Source organism: Cucurbita maxima, unplaced genomic scaffold, assembly GCF_002738345.1.
Source record: "Cucurbita maxima cultivar Rimu unplaced genomic scaffold, Cmax_1.0 Cma_Scf00006, whole genome shotgun sequence".
Lineage (NCBI taxonomy): Eukaryota > Viridiplantae > Streptophyta > Magnoliopsida > Cucurbitales > Cucurbitaceae > Cucurbita > Cucurbita maxima.
This window is the reverse complement of record NW_019272022.1, coordinates 4,682,700-4,700,740: the sequence shown is the minus strand read 5'-3', so window position 1 is coordinate 4,700,740 and position 18,041 is coordinate 4,682,700. Positions and strand designations below refer to the sequence as shown.

The following is an 18,041-nucleotide window of genomic DNA, read 5'->3' as shown; positions in this document are numbered from 1 at the left end:
CGAGATTGAAACGAGAGGTAGAGATCTTTCCCGTCCCCGACCCACTTCGTGAACATATTTTGTTCTTATTTTACTTTTTTCAAACATCAAAACATTCCCGTTCCCGACCCACTCCGTGGACCTCCATCGTTCTTATTTTACTATTTTCAAAATAAATAATTAATTAATTATCTTACTCATTTTTCATAATTAACTCATCCTAATTGAAATTTAAATACTAACAAGAGTATTTGCTAAGTAATGTTTTCGTAATTAACTTGTTCTGAAAAAATATGCTAATTTTAATTAAATATCGAAACATGAAAAAAGGTGAAGATTCAAGAAAATTATTTAATTTCCCCGGTTCCATTCCGGAGTCCGGACACGACGAATGCGTTTATTGCAGGTTCGCTTGTAGCCCTAAGGATCCGTTTAGTAGACCGGAAATTACAGCGGCGACCGACGATTGACCTCGCCGGAGCCATCGTGAAATTGCAAGAACGGAGAGAGAGAAGGAAGGAAAGACCAAGAAAGAGTGTGAAGCCTGCTCGGAGGCTGGATTGAAAGACGACGCTGATGTTGTAGGTATGTTCTGGCACTTGAACATTTTTAAATTTTACTGGCGGTGATGAGTTGCTGAGATTATGATGATAAAGATAAAATGTTTTCTGGTTGTTTTTTTGTTCACAATGTTCTGTAAAAGCCGTGGGAAAGTACTGGAAGTTAAGCGGTTTATGTATGTTTTTGTTCGCTGACATGTTTTTCGAGGATTTTAGTTCAGAACTTTCAGGATTGAGTAAAATGTAGTTGGTTGATACTTACTTTCGATTTGGACTTGCCCGATTATATGAATGTGGCTGTGACATAATTTTAGCTGCTGATCGTTAGGAGGATGATTAATGATCTGTTTCTTTGTCATATTTGTGCCTGTAGATCGAAGAATTTATCGAGATTTTTATCCAGTTCATAGTTCTTTTAGAATTCTGGATAGCTAATGGATCGACAGTCTCAAGATTATGCAGCTGCTTCTGCTCTGGCTTATGCCCAGCAGCAGAGACAGGCAAATAATCTGCAACAACAGCAGCCGTTTGGATTTCATGGCCAACATCAACAATTTCCTCCATCTGTTCCGGGTCCCCCTTTCCTACGGCCACATCTTGCTATGCAACAGTTCCCTTACCACCACCCTATGCAGCAGCAACCACCACTCCACCCACATCATCCACCTCTTCCTCACCTTCTTCATCTTCAACAGCAGCAGCAGCAGCCACCACCAGCTTTTTCTCCTCACTTACCTCCTCCAATGGGTCCATCACCTTTCCATGTTCCCTATGATTCTGCTCCTCCACCATCAGTTCCACCTCCTTCGGACCCCGAGCTCCAAAAACGAATTGATAAACTTGTGGAGTATATCATAAAGAATGGCCCTGAATTTGAATCCATGATACGTGAAAAGCAACAGGATAATCCAGCATATGGCTTCCTCTTTGGTGGGGAGGGGCAGAGTTACTATCGTTATAAGCTTTGGCTAATGACTCGCCCACATCTTTCACCCTTCAATTCTCCCTTCTCATCTTCATCTATGCCCACGTTGCACCCTCTTCCAAATCCTATGACAAGTCCATCTCCTCTTAATGCTCCTCCATTGAATGCTTCTGCATCGATAATTGGGGTTCCTCAAATGCATCAAACTCCTTTTGCTTCTTTCTATGAGCAACAGCACCATCAACAGGCTTTTGGTGTGCCTGGTCGATCAGACTATGATCAACCTTCAAAATCTTTTGAAGGGCTTTCTGGACCTCTCCCTTCTGATGTTGCTTTGGAGCTAAACAATGTGCTTAGTAATCTCACTGGTTCTAAAGAATCGATTAAAAGTGCTAAAACTTGGTTCATGCAGCGGTCTCCTTTTGCTCCAGCTATGGTTGAGGCACTTAGAGACATGATATTTAACATCGATGATTCCGAGAAGCAACTTCATATTATATACCTTGTCAATGACATTCTTTTTGAGAGGTACACTATCACATGACTGCTTCCGTTATTGGTATTTGGAATTTATAGTTTATTGGTTTAGTGTCATTAGCATGCTGCAGTTAATGATTGTTGTTGAATACCATGTACTTTTCTGTATAAAAAAATAAAATAAAATAATGATGATAATAAAAAAAACTTGTCTAAACTAATAGTTCATTAAGTGAGTTATGAGATCCCTCGTCGGTTGGAGAGGGGAACGAAACATTCCTTACAAGGGTGTGGAAACCTAAAACCGTGAGGCTGATAGCGATATGTAATGGGCTAAAGTGGACAATATCCTCTAGCGGTGAGCTTGGGCTATTACAAATGGTATAGAGCCAGTCACCGGGCAGTATGTTAGCAAGAGCGCTAACCCCCAAGGGGGTGGATTGTGAGATCCCACATCAGTTGGAGACGAAGCATTCCTTACAAGAGTGTGGAAACCTCTTCGTACCAAACGCGTTTTACAATCCTGAGGCTGACGGCGATACATAACGAGACAAAGCAGACAATATCTGCTAGCGGTGAGTTTGGGCTGTTACATTAGGGATGTTTTCTCTTGTCTTGCTCCTTAAATATAATCACTTTGTCATGTTTTCCACTGCAATGGTTCTTGAATGACTGAGTTTAATATTAATGAATGTCTTCAATGACAGGAATAAAATGTTTGTTGTTAATTATTTGTATCATGCACACATTCAGTTCGAGAATTTTTGGTTCTGATAGAAGTTCTATTCAATATATTATCCTTCGGGGTGACTAACAAATCTGATAGCAGTACTACGACATAGTTATTTGAGGTGTATGAACTTCTTCTCCATTAATCTTTCGTCCTAATTTTGCAGCATGATGCGAAGAAACAATAAAAATGACCTTGACAACGAAGCTCTAGCTTTCAAACCAGTTGTAGGTTCCATGCTTGCAAGAGTATATCACAACCCTCAAATCAAGGAGGAAAGCCATTTGAAATTACAGAAGTTGGTACAGTTCTGGGCGTCCAAAGAGATATATGATCAAGATACTATTAAAACACTTGAGGGTGAAATGATTAATGGAATACCAACTAAAACTTTGCCAGGGCATTCAAAAGAGCTGCCCTCTTCAGTTGATTCAGCTGCTGGTAGGCCTCTCTCTGTTATTTTCTTTGCATTCATGTCGTTCTCATTTGCAGACTGCTATAGTGAGAAAATATGAAAAATGAGAATAATCTTTCTTAAACTTCTTGGTGCCATGCAGGATTAACACAACATACAAATAACCATGCCATGAACCAATGGCAACCTGACAGGCAAGTCACCATTCCAAGTTTTCCTGATCAAGAGCACCCCGATAAGGCTGTCGCCTCGGGCCAAGTGCTGCCAAGACCTGTAACGCCGCAGCAATTTCTACCAACTGCTGCTTTCGTAAACTCCATTCCCTTACCAACTTCTGTTCAACTACCAAACCAACGTCCCAATGCCCAATCAATGCCACCACAGCCTGCTGCTGTGGGTGAAAAATTGCCTCCTTATCCTTTGTTTCCTCCTGGTCTTATTCCTGGAATGGTGAGAAAAATGCAGATTGGAAGTGGAGTCCCATACTCTCCCATGAGCCCTTTGGATATTCCAACTATTATTCCCCCACCCAATATATCTCCCTCTGAAGTTCTTGAGAAAGTGTCTAAGTTCTTCAAAGAGATTGGAGAGGTTAATCCCTCAGAAGGACCAATGAGCTCCGATTCCAAAGACGACGATTATGAATACGAGAGAGAACCAGCAGTACGTAAGGGTGGAGCTTGCATTCCTCCTCCTCCCAACCTTCAGGTTGACCCAGAGACAGGTGCGTATGCCGATGGAAGTGTAGATCGAAAAGGCTTGGGAAGGTTAGGACTAGGGGCTACCGCCAATCCGAATGAGGATAGTCAATATGATGATGTTTATACTTCTTATAGGAAGCAAAGAAGTACCAATTACCACTCTTCTTTGAGTACTAGGGCCACTACAAAGTGAAAAGAAACTGTTCAGTTTACTACTAGGAGTAATCCTGTATAACATGCCAGCCCTTTTCTGTTTACAGAAGTTGCTGGATTTCAGATCGGAAATTTCACCGTTATTAGGTCATTATCATTGGGCAGGAATGTTCTTCTGAGCTGATTGACGATATGCAACGAGGTTGCTTTTTTAGATTGGTTTCTGTAGTATATTTGAATACAGTTGACTGACTCGATTATATTGGAAATAATTTGAATATCCTTTTTTTTTTTTTTTAATTAGTTTAGATATAAGTAAAGAATTCTAGGCATAATATTTAAATTAAGATATTGACGGCTGTTGGTACATATTTATGGAAATATTAATCAATTTTTATGGTTTTTTTTTAAAAAAAAATTTGTATGGATAAGTCAAAATTGTGATAAATATCATTAATTATGGAAGATTTTAAAAATATACCATCACATGTAGTTTGGGTCCCTAGCTTAAATTAACGAATCTGTTGACAGATACGATACAAACTATATTAGACATTTTTTACCTAATGTGTTTTTTTTTTTTTTTTTTTATCACTAGAGAGCTTATTGTTTTTACATTTTTAACCCAATTTTGTCGTACTAAATCAAAACCGTAAAAATAAATTATAAATTTAGTATTTAAACTTTTACTTTTTTTTATATTTGTATCTATTTGTTCTATAAACTTTTTAAAATATCAAACAAATTTCTAAATTTTTAATTTTTTAATTTTCATATTCGATATATTTTTCTAAAGTTGGTTTGTGTCAGTCTTGTGAGTCAAAGCTTCCAAATTCCTCAGAACACAATCTCACTCCAAGGCAAGTATATTTTTGTAAATTATTGATTATATATATATATATTTATTTAAATTAAATTATAAAATTGATCTACTCCAAAAAAAAAAAAAAAAAAAAAAAAAAAAAAANAAAAAAAAAAAAAAAAAAAAAAAAAAAAAAAAAAAATTATTTTTATGATTTAAAAAAATCTAAAAAAGAATATAATTGTTTTGAGTTTTGGACATTCGGTTCAAGAAAAGCTAAATTACTGATTCAAAATGGTACCATGGGTAAAATTTGACTTAATCAAATATCTGAAATTGGTAAGATATTGTTCTAAGTTGTGTAAATATGCAAGGTTGCTATAGTAACAATTTACTATTTTTAAAAGTCGTTAAAGAATAAATAATTTTAAAATAATTATGAAATTAAATAAAAATAAAATAAATATAAGCATATAATTGTATCATATTAAATAATCAAATATAATTTTAGAGGAACCATGAAAAAACCAAATTTTTAGTAGTTAAATTTGCAAAACAATTAAACTAAAAATTAATTCTCATGAAGGGTATTTTTGTCCAATTACAAACTGAAAGAGAAGGGTCCCACTTCTCGCAAGATATCTGCTAATTGCCCTAAACAAGGCCACTCGTTTTGGGCAACCCTTATGTGATGAGAGTCACGTGGCCTTGTTGGGGACGTTCGTCTTCTATACGCCTCCAAAAGCACGTGCTTTGTAGAACTACCATGTGCGTCATTTTTTCCTGCTAGCCCGATATTGCCCCCACCTATTATTTTTTACTAACTACAAATAAAATAAAAACTATTATTTATCATAAATAATATTTTGACTCGTTGAATTATGAATTAAATTTCATTTTAATTATTGAGTTTGTAAGCACTTTCAATATTCATTTTCGTTCTTAAATCTCTCAATATATTTTTTTTAAACTTTTTTCTATATTTTTTTTAATATATAAAATTGCTTATTATTTACTCACGTTATATGTACTCAAAATTATTATTAATTTGTTAGAAAATAAAATAAATGTAAATTTTAAAATAATTTATCTAATTAGTTTTAGGATCGAATTATTCTTTTTTTTTTATTATTATTATTAGAAAAAAATTATATTATTCATAATAAATATTATATTAATAACTAAAACTCATAATCTTCCTTGACGCATCTCAACTCAAACCGAAAAAATATCTAACGCACTTCAACATATATGGTTTGGTTGAACAGTCCTCGATCACATTATCGAGTTATATAGGTCGGATAGTCCTTGGTCGGGTTATGAATTATAATAATAAAAAATGAAAATTTTAAAAAATATTTTGAACATTAAATTTGTAGGTGGTCACCTATTTGAAGAAATTATTTTTATATTCACCCAAAAAAACACGAGAAAGCAACTTGTGATGGCCTTAGTCACGAGAAATTATTTTTATAATTTTTATTTTGCAAATACATCCTTTTCTTAAATCTTTATTGCTGGGATGGGAGAGGAATCATTAATTTAATTATTAAAAAATTATCTTTTAAATTAGATCTACCAATCATTTAAAATTATTTTACATTTTTAAAAATTATAATTAACTATTTCCAATAATTTAGAAAAATAATCTTTTCATAACAAATTTTATTTATTTTTATTTTTTTAGAATAACACACTCCAGTTTAATTTATTTTATTAAAAACGAGTGCTTTATCATGTCACTTTAAATAGCTTCAATAGGCATCGTAGAGAAGGGCTGAGCTAAGGAAACGTTTATAAATTTTGTATGACTTTATTTATTTCTGTAATAATTTCTTACATCTTTCAATTTTCTACCTATAATAATTATGACGTGTCTTCTTCGCATAACAATGGTTACAATAATACGATATAAAGAAGGGGAAAAATGATTATTACCAGAAAATGGTAGATAAATATGGGGAGATAGATCCATAAAAGAGTATTTACCTATCAATTTTGGACAATACTGCTCGAACCTATCCCAACCCAATTTACAGATAATACACGCCCTTCATAATTTAATCAGTGATTCATATAATACTTAAAAATAACAATTTTTTTAATTGAGATGTGAAAAATAATATATATTTATATATATATATATGAATGTCTCAATTGCGTTCGTTTGATCCCAAATCTTTTAACGTGCACTTCAACTGTCTCTGAATAGGATTTTCACATTTGAGTTTGGGTGGTATAGTATAATCTTTATATATATATATATAAAAAAAAAGTTTTAATTTTGTTTAAAAGTAAAAAGACAAAAAGACCCTTCATGGATGTAAGCTAGATGTCGGTATGCTAACTGTAACCTACATTATAAAATATATCTTAATTATTTTCGTACTTTGGCATTTATAACTTATAATAGGAAAGAATATTCCTTAAGATTCTCTACGGTAACACAAATATTCTCTACGGTAAGGCAGTCACTTTCTAGGTCAAACAATTTGTTTCTAAGTATATACATTAGTTGAATTGATATTTTATAATCTTGTCGAAAATAGAAGTATACTTTATTATTCAAGTTAAATTACAAATTTAGTTCACAATTTTTTATATTCGTGTAGCAACTTAAACCTATCGCTAGCAGATATTGTTCATTTTGACGCGTTACCTATCGCTTTCAGCCTTACGATTTTAAAACGTGTATGCTAGGGAGAGATTTCCACTCCCTGATACAGAATGCTTCGCTTCATTCATCAACTAACGTAGGATCTCATAATCCACATCCTTGGAGACCTAGCGTTCTCGTTGGAATACCTCCTAGTGTTTGGATATGATATCATTTGTAACGATTCAAGCCTATTGCTAATAGATAGCGGATACGCTTTGACTCGTTATGTACTACCAACAACCTCAGGATTTGAAAACACGTCTGCAAGGGAGAATTATCTCCTTCATTTTCTAGTTTAAGATAGCAATAAACTTAAAATTTAATTCTAATATTTTAATTTTTATCTAATATATTTGTTAGTTTTTAAATGTACAAAACAAATAAAATTAAAATTTTAATTATTATAATTTTTAAAATTTAAGAATCTAAAATTTCACCTTTTCAAGGTAAAATTAAAATTTTATGAATTTATTAAATATTTTAAAAAAATTATAAAATATATATTTTTGAAGGTAGAAATTAGACCTTCTAATTTAACCTAATTTTTACACCAATGATTAAATATTTTTGGAGCGTGTGACGCGGGTAAATAAAGTGCGGTGGAAGAGAGAGAAAACAGAGTCGCCGCCATGATCCAATCCATCTGGACGATGGATGAACAAGCGATACCTCCTTTTTGACAGTTGGGTTCTTCACGTTCCGTAAATCAGAGAACAAAAGAAGAAGAAGGAGAAGGTCGCGTGGAAATCGCTTTTGTTTCTCCCAATTTAATATTCTCAGCGGTCCAATGATGATGCCTCTTCTCACTACACAGTTCCTCCAATTCAACTGCCCAAAATTGGTCAATTCTTGACGAAATTTCGTCTTCATTCGGTCAATTTTCTTCATCTTCTCCACTGTTTCGCTTAGCTAAGCAATACGTCTTCACTCAGAAAGAACTTTCGAGCTGTTAAAAAAGAGCTCTCCCTGTTTCCATTACGTGACCATTACCCCACATGAAGCTGCAGATACCTTTCCTCATAATGTGGTTTTTTCCCCATGTTGGTTTGTTTTAGAGCGTTCAATCGATTACTAAAGAGCTTCTCACTCTCTTGTTTTTGTTCTTCTTCTTCTCTGCTGCATTGATTTTGATTCTGTGTAATGGAATAGTTTTTTATTGAAGTTTTTTTTTGTGGGTTTTGTTGGGTTTTTGATTTTTTGAAATGGGTTTTGAGTTGGAACTAATTTCGTCGGCCGTGATCGTTTGATTCTTCTTTTTCGTTTTGGAAATCTGGGTTTGTTTGTTTGTTTGTTTTTGAAGTGTGTTTCAGAAATGGCACCGAGATTGGGGTTTTTGTGTTGGTGGGGAACGGAGAAGGACTCTCAAAAGGGAACTCCGGTGGTTGTGACGATGGAGAAACCCAACTTCTCCGTCGTTGAGATCGACGGTCCTGACGCCGCATTCCGGCCGGTGGAAAAAAGTAGAGGCAAAAATGCTAAACAAGTCACATGGGTTCTTCTTTTAAAAGCCAATCGAGCTGTCGGTTGCATTACTTGGCTTGTTACAGTCCTCTGGGCCTTATTGGGAACAATCAAGAAGAGGCTGATCTACAGGCAAGGAGTCGCCATTGAAGGCGGGAAGTTGGGAAGAGGGAGGTTACTGTTTGGAGTTATTAGAGCTTTCTTAGTGACTTCCATGGCGATTCTTGCTTTTGAAATGCTTGCTTATTTCAGAGGCTGGCATTATTTTCAGAACCCTAATCTCCACATTCCTCAGGCTTCTGATTTGCAAGGATTGCTTCATTCACTCTATGTTGCTTGGTTAACTTTTAGAGCAGACTACATTGCTCCTCTCATTCAAACACTCTCTAAATTTTGCATTGTTTTGTTCCTTATCCAATCAGTGGATCGTATGATCCTTTGTTTTGGTTGCTTGTGGATAAAGTGCAAAAGAATTGAACCCAAGATTCAAGGGGATCCCTTCAGGTTGGATGATGTGGAGGGAGCTGGACACAAGTATCCAATGGTTCTTGTTCAAATTCCCATGTGCAACGAGCGCGAGGTACACTTTTCGATCTATTTACCCCGTGCTTTTCTATGTATGTGATGAATCTGAGTTATGTATAGTTCATAATTGATTAGCTTTTAGGAGTTTTGATGATCTAGGAAGGAGGGGGAGTGTAGATATTTGAATAACTTAGGCATTAAACAGCCATTGTAAACAAATTCTTGATGAGCAGTCTATCAAGATTATGTTAGATTCTGAGTATAAATGGCTTTACGACGATTTCGTGCAGGTTTACGAGCAGTCTATCTCTGCAGTCTGTCAGATCGATTGGCCAAGGGACCGTTTACTAATTCAAGTTCTTGATGATTCTGATGATGAGAACATTCAAGTGCTAATTAAGGCAGAGGTTGCTAAATGGAGCCAGAAGGGAGTGAACATAATCTATCACCATCGATTAATAAGAACAGGATATAAAGCTGGGAATCTCAAGTCTGCAATGAGTTGTGACTATGTTAGAGACTATGAATTTGTAGCAATTTTTGATGCTGACTTTCAACCAAATCCAGATTTTCTTAAACTCACAGTTCCTCATTTCAAGGTGGAACAACGAAAACCCGAATGTTTTTGCCCCCCAGATCTTTGTCTATTGTAATTTTTGTTAATTTTCCTGTTCATGCCGTTTTCGTGTAGGATAACCCGGAGCTCGGTTTGGTTCAGGCCAGATGGTCTTTCGTGAACAAGGATGAAAACTTGCTGACACGTCTTCAGAACATTAACTTGTGTTTCCACTTTGAGGTAGAACAGCAGGTTAATGGAGTGTTTCTTAATTTCTTCGGTTTCAATGGCACTGCTGGTGTTTGGAGAATTAAAGCCCTCGAGGAGTCCGGAGGATGGCTCGAAAGAACAACAGTAGAGGATATGGATATAGCTGTGAGAGCCCATCTTAACGGCTGGAAATTTGTATTTCTAAACGACGTTAAGGTAACCGAATCTGTCACTTCGTTAACTTGAAGAAACTATGATGTCAGCTTGACTTGTCTAAGTATCCATCCTGTTGGATAACAACTCGAACCTAACTTCACTGTTGAATGTGTGTGTTTTCATTTAATCTTAACCTTTAAAACTTTTCAACGTAAAATTCAGGTTCTTTGCGAAGTTCCCGAGTCGTATGAAGCATATAGGAAGCAGCAACATCGTTGGCATTCCGGTCCTATGCAACTATTCAGGTTGTGTCTTCCAGCAATCATAAGTTCTAAGGTATTGTCTCGTGTTCAGATTCTGTTATTTAAGCTATTAGCTGCCTCGCCGTTGCGTTACACCGAAGAGATGATCCTCATATCTTTTTATAATACAGATAGCAGCATGGAAAAAGGCAAATTTGATACTGATTTTCTTTCTATTAAGGAAGCTCATCCTTCCCTTCTATTCCTTCACGTTGTTCTGCATAATTCTTCCTCTAACCATGTTCGTACCCGAAGCCGAGCTTCCTCTATGGGTAGTCTGCTACGTGCCCGTTTTCATGTCCTTACTCAACATCCTTCCATCCCCAAAATCTTTTCCTTTTATCATCCCCTACCTTCTTTTCGAGAATACTATGTCTGTCACCAAATTCAATGCCATGGTATCTGGCTTATTCCAGCTCGGTAGCTCTTATGAGTGGATTGTGACTAAAAAAGCTGGCCGGTCCTCCGAATCCGACTTACTGGCTACTGCTGAAAGGGACTCGAAGGTAATGAATCAAGCGCTGATCTATAGAGGCGCTTCTGAGAGCGAGCTTTCTGAGTTGAGCCACTTAAAGGAATGCGAAAAAGTAGTCGCTGCACCTGTCAAAAAAGTTAACAAGATATATCGGAAAGAGCTAGCGCTCGCGTTTCTTTTACTTTTAGCTTCACTCAGGAGTCTCTTGGCTGCACAAGGAGTCCACTTCTACTTCTTGATGTTCCAAGGTGTGACCTTCCTCCTTGTAGGCCTTGATCTAATTGGAGAGCAAATGAGCTAACCACACACCAATGGATCAAGGTGGATAAACATCATTTTCTTGTGCTGTAGCAGCAAGTTCTGTTCGTGCAGTATAATTCGTCCCACGGAGGAATCAGTACTCAACAATGCTGAATCCGACCTCAAATTCAATAACACAGTCGATATCGAAGTTCTTCGTCATACTCATACAGCATCTGTTATTGTAATCATTCATAAGCTTTTTTCAGCAGTTTAGTGTTTATTATGCAAATAAGTTCTACAGCCTCCATTGATTTTTTCTTGTGTGTAGTTCTGGCTTTTCGAAGACCTCGTCATGCACCGGACCCGAATCGAGCTGCCGTTGTTGTAGCTTTCTGGTTTTCGGAACATGTAAGACATCAACTTCTCTGTAAATGTACTGTTTATCCAATCTAATTTATATATATATATATATCATATCTTATTTTCTTCTACAATTTACTTGTGCTGCAAAGTAGAAAGGTAGTGTCGGCAGGCAAAGTAGATTAGAAAATGGTTGAATGTTTTGGGTGGCTTAGATTGTTGGTTCAGATACCTTTTCAATCCTTATTAGAAGAAGGGTTTGGGGGGCCAGGATCTGTTGTGGGCATATGCTGATTCCTTGTTTCTTTTTTGGTTGTGTTTGTGGATAGTGGTGGCTACTGCTATTGCCACCGGTTGGTGGCATGATTTAATGATAAATTTGGCCATTCTTTTCTTGACTGGTCATGTATGGCCCTTTTTTATTAAAGCTTTGTCTTTAGCTTTGTCAACCTCTATCGATCATAAAGCTATGATTTGGCAAACTGTGTCATGACCCACGTCTCTTGCACGTTTTCAAGTTGGCCAAGTTGGACATAGTCTGGATTTTCATGGTAACGAAGTTTTGGTTTTTAGTAGGCCAGGTTTTAGCTTCCTCTAAAGATTATCTCTCTTTCTAAGATATGGGTATCAAATGCTACCTAGGGAAATGCTCTTACGTTGAACTCGGTGACGATAGAGGAACCAACTCGCCTGCTGTGGCGGGGCGGCTTTTTTCTTTCACAATAAGAGACCTGGACGATTATCCCTACTCGTGGTTGAACTCCCCTAGGCTCCGCTCTGTGGTGCGAAACTGTCTCGTAGTAACGTTTTAGTATTCTAGAAGCATTCTTGACTAGTTAAAGAACGCTTTTGTGAGATCCCACATTGGATGACGAAGGGAACGAAGCATTCCTTATAAGGTTATGGAAACTTCTCTCTAACAGATGCGTTTTAAAACTGTGAGACTAACGGTGATATATAACGGGCCAAAGTGGTTAATATTTGCTAGTAGTAGATTTGGGTTGTTACGGCTTCTCCACCTCTTTGTTTATGTTCATGACATCTTTCATGAGGTAATGAAATAGTTTAGATTTGACCCGAGTTTAGTGCAGTGCGCACGCTTGGACATGCTTAAAGCCTTGTGTTTTGAACTATTTTCTTCGTATATGAAAAATCTAAAATCTATTTACATTTTTCTATTGTGTGCCTCGTAAAAGAAACTCACCCTTTTTTTAGCACCTTGGGTCCAAACCCCATTGCATTTTAGTGCGCAAGTGTGAGATTTCATATCGGTTAGTGAGGGAACGATGTGAAAACCTCTTCCTAATAGACGCGTTCTAAAATTTTGAGGGGAAGTCGGAAAAGAAAACCCAAAGAAGACAATATTTACTAGCAGTAGACTTAAACTGTTACATCCACCTATTAAGAAGTTGCTATCGAACAAGCATGTTCTTGGTTTCTTTAGCTGATGAAATTACAGTGAAAAGTGTTTGAGAGCGGCAATTGCTTGAGTTCAAACAAAGTAGAAAGAAATGAAAGAATGAAAGGTAATGATAATAATATACAAGTGAGATTCTTATTATAGTACAGCTTTTCAACAAGTCAATCATCTGGTTCTTCAGAAAAGTCTGGCTCGTCAGGCTTTCTCAGCTTCATTAAGTTAACATCCTTCAGCTTTTGTGCTCCTCTACGTGTGTTTGCAGCAAACCTCGACGCCAATATCGTGACGCCGAGGTTTTGTTTTGCGTGAGAATAATTAGATCGTGGATTATGTTCTTCCTCTTCTAGCTCGGCTTCATCAGCCATTGGCTTTTTGGGATTCAACGAAAAAGACTCCTGAATACTGAGTGTCTTTGCTATGATTCTCCTCTTGAACCGACGCCATGCTGCTTGAATGAAGCAAGCAGCCCATGTTCTCCAGTGGTAAGAGTAAAACCGAAACGTGTGTTGAAGCTTCTTGCTATGGAGACGTCGAAACTGGTTAGCTACGAATTTGAGATCCTCAGCTCGAAGAGCAAAGGCTTCTACTTCAGTGATTGCTCTAACTGTTCTAGTAGAAGATGGCAAGCTGATTGATGATTTTGGTAGCAATGCCCAAGCGAGAAGCTCTTCTCCACAAAAATCTCCAGGTCTCAATGTTATTGAATTGAAGAAACCTGATCTTCCTCCATCTGTCGTGGAACTCTCGAGCATTCCTCGGATGATGAAGAACATCTCGGTAACAGGATCTCCTTCACGAACAATGAACGTGCCTTGCGTACATAAAGACGACGCTAATCGCTCGCAGATTGCGTCGAGAAGCTGATCGTCCATTTGTGCAAAGAAAGGAACCTGAAATTTTGGAAAACAAGAGGTTTCAGTCCTTGAATTTTAGTTTGTAACAACTCAAAGAAAACTTACGCGTCGAACAAGGTCGAGGCACAAGTGACGCTGAATATCTCGACGAAGATCGGTTGGAAGGGCTTGTAAGATGGATTCTTCGTCAACTCCTCTCGTTGCAAGCCACTTATATTGAACAAATCTCCGCACACGTTCTTGTAAATCTTCGGGGAGCTGCCGATGATTCATCCACTCCTCCGTGTCTCGCCGCTTCACCCGCCACTCCTCCAGTCTCACAGTGATGGATTGCAAATAAGTCTGCACTTGTTTTATGAAGTTATGAGGAACAAAGCAAAGAAAAAATGATCGCTTTTCAAGAACATTGATGGGTTTCTTCCTTTACCTGCATATTACCAATCAAATGAGCAAACAAGACCAAACCCATTATAGCAATGAGGATAGCAAAGGAAGTCTCTCCTATGAAGGTGCTTGTCTCCAAACCCTGACCATAGGAACTGAGAAATTCATGAACGAAGCACGTTAAAAACGTCGAGAAGAGAGCATTCCGAGAAGCAAAGCCACAGTTTCCTACAAATATACCTCAAGTTCTGTAAGCCCCACCAAAGACAGTAGAAGTACTTTTGAATGAACCCGAACGAGATGACGTTTTTTGAGATTGCATTAGCAAATATCCCGTAATTGAAAACGACATCTTCATCGGGAGAACATTGGGCAAATACTGTTGTATTTACTTCCCATATCCTACGGTCGACATCATTTAGAGTACCACAATCGAGATAGTCGAGATGGCATTTCATAGGACTGAATTCCCTTCTGCAGGTGAACTTCCAGCACATGGCATGGCGCTCCACAGACAGTAAGTACCATGCTGCTCCTAAGATCTATATGAACAAAAACAAACTTGAAACAGGTTGGCTTTGAAGTATAGATTTAGAATGTAAAAACGAGGATAGCTTGGGTTCGTTACATACATGACTAGCTAGCATATACAATACAAGGTTATAAGCAGCTCCTGCCCAAGCAGTCTTTGTGACAACACCAGTAGTTTTGATAATGTGGGAACTCAACGGGAAGATCAGGTAGAACCTTGGAATGTACTGAAGCAGAACTATTAACACGAGAGTATTGCTTGTATGGTCTGCATGAGAGCTTCTAATTGCTGGCATTATAAACCATATCATAATCTGTCAACACAAGTTTTAGAAAACTATTAACAAAGGGATAACATCGTCTATGAACTTAGTTCCTATCCAAAACAAAATTGGTGAGTTTTTCCTTTTAGGTTTTCCCTCAAAGTTTAAAGTTTAAAACGCGTCTCGAGAGAGAGGTTTCCACATCTTTACAAAGAATGCTTTGTTCCCCTCTCCAACTGATGTGGGATCTCACAATCTACCTCCCTTCGGGGCCAAGCGTTCTCGCTGGCACACTGTCCGGTGTTTGGCTCTGATACCATTTGTAACAGCCCAAACCCACAGCTAGTAGATATTGTCCTCTTTAGACTTTCTCTTTCGAGTTTCCCTCAAGGTTTTTAAAGTGCATCTGTTACGGTGAAGCTTTCACACCCTTATAAAGAATGTTTCGTTCCCCTCTCCAACCGATGTGGGATCTCACAATCCACCCCCTTCAGGGCCCAGCGTTCTCGCAGCACACCCCCCGACGTCCACCCCCTTTGGGGCTTAGCGTTCTCGCTGGCACACCGCCCAACGTCCACCCTCCTTTAGGGCCCAACATCCTCGCTGGCTCACCGACCGATATCTGGCTCTGATACCATTTGTGACAATTCAAACCCACCGCTAGCAGAAATTGTTCTCTTTGGGCTTTCCCTTTCGAGTTTCCCTCAAGGTTTTTAAATCGCGTCTACTAGGGAGAGGTTTCCATACCCTTGTAAAGAATGTTTCGTTCCCCTCTCCAACAAATGTGGGATCTCACAATCCACCCCCTTCGGGGCCTAGCATTCTCGCGGCGCACCGCCTGGCGTCCACCCCCCTTCGGAGCTTAGCATTCTCGCTGGCACACCGCTCAACGTCCACCCTCCTTCAGGACCCAACATCCTCATTGGCACACCGCCCGGTATCTGGCTATGATACCATTTGTAACCGTCCAAGCTCACCACTAGTAGATATTGTCTTCTTTGACTTTCCCTTTCGGGCTTACACTCAAGGCTTTCGTCTACTAGGGAGCGATTTTCACGCCCATATAAAGAATACTTCGTTCCTCTCTCTCCAACCGATACGAAATCTCACAATATTGAAAAGTATTTCTTTAGATGAATCACAGCTCACAAACAAATCTAGGGCAAGGATTCTTAATCCTGTTCTTTTATGGCTCATAAAAGCAGGAAAACATGATCAAAATAAGTATGAAATGGCTCTAAACTTCAAAGCTAAGTTTTAAAACATGAAGTTAGGAAGAACACAAACCAACGAAATGAAGCAAATACCTGAGGAAGAGGCAGAGAAGCAATCAGATCTATACAGAAATCAGACTTCAAGTAACGTTTAGCAATCTTCTTTGGATCAGTAACAAGTTCACCTTTCCCAAAAACTCTCGAAGTAGGTGAAACATAAGCCATCCGGAACTTCAAAACCATATGAAAAAGATAGAACACATCGGCAAAAGTGCGAAAAACAGTCACGGCAATTCCCAAATTGAAATCAGTAGTCATACAAGACGATCTATTATGGTGAATCACTGAAGGAAGGTAGAAGAAAAGAGGATCAACGAAAAGAGCTGTCAAACAAGAGAACAGAAAAACCCTATTCCATCTCAGAATCGTTTCACTTTCAGGGTTAAGAATCCACTTCTGTTGTGCCTCATTATTCTCCACAAAAATCTTGAATCTCCCTAAATCTGAACTAATTTTACCTTTATCCCCAACCGCATTCGTTAATGGAGCAGTCCCCATTTTGAAAACTGGTAATGCGAACTCAAAACGCCTCTTACCATCGTTTTTCTCCCATGGAAGCTCAAGATTCTTCTTCTCATTGGAGTAAAACCTAAAGAAACGCAAATCAATCAAGCAAAATGATGAACAAACGAAGAAGAAAGCGAGAGAAATGGAAGAATCTGTCAATACCTCACGAATTTCCCTTTCTTCAATTCCATGCTTGTTTTGTTCGTTCGTTCGTTCATTCAGTCAAATGGATTCATGATCCCGGCTCGATTTCATCATCTCAAAGTGGAGAAAACAAAAGAATCCCCCAAAATTTGAAGTGGGTTTTAAAGAATCTTGAAGAAGAAGCAAAGTGAGAGAGAATGAATGAGCACCAGAAACGTTCTGCAGTGCACATTACCAAATAACGGAAAGATTCTTCACATTGTGTTGAGGGAAAAGAGAGAGGATCCCGCAATGAACGCGCCCAAATGGTGGCGAAATAATGATGGGGGGATTGTCTTTTGCGGTTGACTTCGCACTAAAAAAGCTGGCAGAACAAAAACAAAACGCTACAAACTATGAGTTAAATGGAAGAACTAACAGCTCAGATTTTGGGGTCAGTTTTTTTTTATTAACGAAGAACTGGGTATTAAATATTTTGATTGATCTGATCTGGTGTGAGCTCCATTTTTTGTGCTTGTTTCTGGGTCCGAAATGAAATTGATAAACAGGGCTTTAAAGGAACGTGTTGAGCATAAAGATGATGGCAGCGAGAGATGACACAGATTTTGGGTTGAAATTGAATCCATTCATTGCCAGCTACAAATTTTTTTCTCTCCTGGGATGCAAGACTTCAGTATAGCAGAAAGAAGCGTGATGGGACCCAGTTGCAGGCGGGAAGAAAAGGTTTTTTATTTTATTTTTATTTAAATTCCGTTAATTACATTAGCTTCGAATCCGCTTGAGAAACAAAATACAAAATTTAATAATTTAAATTTTGTTTATATTTTCAATTTTTTTAATCCATTAATTTGGTTTGGTAACAGTTCCTATTTTTTAAAAATGAATCAAAATTAAATGCCTATTTTTTTAATTAAAGATTTATATTTTTTAGTTTATAAACATGTGTTTTTAATTTTTTTTTTTTTTTTTTTTTTT

The 18,041-nt window shown here is 37.6% G+C and overlaps 3 protein-coding genes across 7 annotated transcripts; 2 read left to right on the top strand and 1 right to left on the bottom strand.

The window, feature by feature from the left end:
- The first annotated feature begins 344 nt into the window (after window positions 1-344).
- LOC111481033 (calcium homeostasis endoplasmic reticulum protein-like) lies at window positions 345-4,217 on the top strand. The gene is made up of 4 exons (XM_023126310.1): window positions 345-564; window positions 913-1,992; window positions 2,838-3,112; window positions 3,229-4,217. The coding sequence occupies exons 2-4, from the start codon at window positions 974-976 to the stop codon at window positions 3,978-3,980; spliced, it is 2,046 nt and encodes a 681-aa protein (XP_022982078.1). The 5' UTR covers window positions 345-564; window positions 913-973; the 3' UTR covers window positions 3,981-4,217.
- Window positions 4,218-8,003: 3,786 nt separating this feature from the next.
- LOC111480946 (probable xyloglucan glycosyltransferase 5) lies at window positions 8,004-11,823 on the top strand. 2 transcript variants are annotated; one of them, XR_002717956.1, is made up of 6 exons: window positions 8,004-9,442; window positions 9,678-9,986; window positions 10,079-10,369; window positions 10,532-10,645; window positions 10,743-11,570; window positions 11,658-11,823. XR_002717956.1 is itself a non-coding variant. In XM_023126185.1 (5 exons), exons 1-5 carry the CDS (start codon window positions 8,714-8,716, stop codon window positions 11,385-11,387), a joined length of 2,088 nt encoding a protein of 695 aa, XP_022981953.1. In that variant the 5' UTR covers window positions 8,004-8,713; the 3' UTR covers window positions 11,388-11,823. The 2 variants fall into 2 exon arrangements, 1 of the variants encoding a protein (XP_022981953.1); XM_023126185.1 differs by having other exon boundaries at window positions 10,743-11,823.
- Window positions 11,824-13,198: 1,375 nt separating this feature from the next.
- LOC111481036 (probable cyclic nucleotide-gated ion channel 14) lies at window positions 13,199-17,761 on the bottom strand. Of its 4 annotated transcripts, none has more exons than XM_023126320.1 (9): window positions 17,276-17,758; window positions 17,085-17,180; window positions 16,952-17,004; window positions 16,449-16,586; window positions 14,980-15,192; window positions 14,588-14,889; window positions 14,391-14,502; window positions 14,069-14,305; window positions 13,199-13,999 (listed from the first exon to the last, which is right to left on the bottom strand). In XM_023126320.1, exons 3-9 carry the CDS (start codon window positions 16,991-16,993, stop codon window positions 13,271-13,273), a joined length of 1,773 nt encoding a protein of 590 aa, XP_022982088.1. In that variant the 5' UTR covers window positions 16,994-17,004; window positions 17,085-17,180; window positions 17,276-17,758; the 3' UTR covers window positions 13,199-13,270. The 4 variants fall into 4 exon arrangements, with proteins under 4 accessions (XP_022982088.1, XP_022982087.1, XP_022982086.1 ...); XM_023126319.1 differs by having other exon boundaries at window positions 17,302-17,758; XM_023126318.1 differs by having other exon boundaries at window positions 16,449-17,004; window positions 17,276-17,761.
- Between the last annotated feature and the right edge of the window lie 280 nt (window positions 17,762-18,041).

Bases quoted from the DNA above. Each gene is read 5' to 3' on its own strand.
- LOC111481036 (XM_023126318.1), bottom strand. From the start codon at position 17,140: ATGAACGAACGAACGAACAAAACAAGCATGGAATTGAAGAAAGGGAAA. The intron at 14,503-14,587 runs GTATATTTGTAG...TGAATTTCTCAG, and splicing joins TGGGGCTTACAGAACTTGAG to TTCCTATGGTCAGGGTTTGG. The intron at 14,306-14,390 runs GTAAAGGAAGAA...AAACAAGTGCAG, and splicing joins ATTTGATTGGTAATATGCAG to ACTTATTTGCAATCCATCAC.
- LOC111481033 (XM_023126310.1), top strand. From the start codon at position 974: ATGGATCGACAGTCTCAAGATTATGCAGCTGCTTCTGCTCTGGCTTAT. The intron at 1,993-2,837 runs GTACACTATCAC...CTAATTTTGCAG, and splicing joins AATGACATTCTTTTTGAGAG to CATGATGCGAAGAAACAATA. The intron at 3,113-3,228 runs GTAGGCCTCTCT...GGTGCCATGCAG, and splicing joins TTCAGTTGATTCAGCTGCTG to GATTAACACAACATACAAAT.
- LOC111480946 (XM_023126185.1), top strand. From the start codon at position 8,714: ATGGCACCGAGATTGGGGTTTTTGTGTTGGTGGGGAACGGAGAAGGAC. The intron at 9,443-9,677 runs GTACACTTTTCG...GATTTCGTGCAG, and splicing joins CCATGTGCAACGAGCGCGAG to GTTTACGAGCAGTCTATCTC. The intron at 10,646-10,742 runs GTATTGTCTCGT...TTTATAATACAG, and splicing joins CAGCAATCATAAGTTCTAAG to ATAGCAGCATGGAAAAAGGC.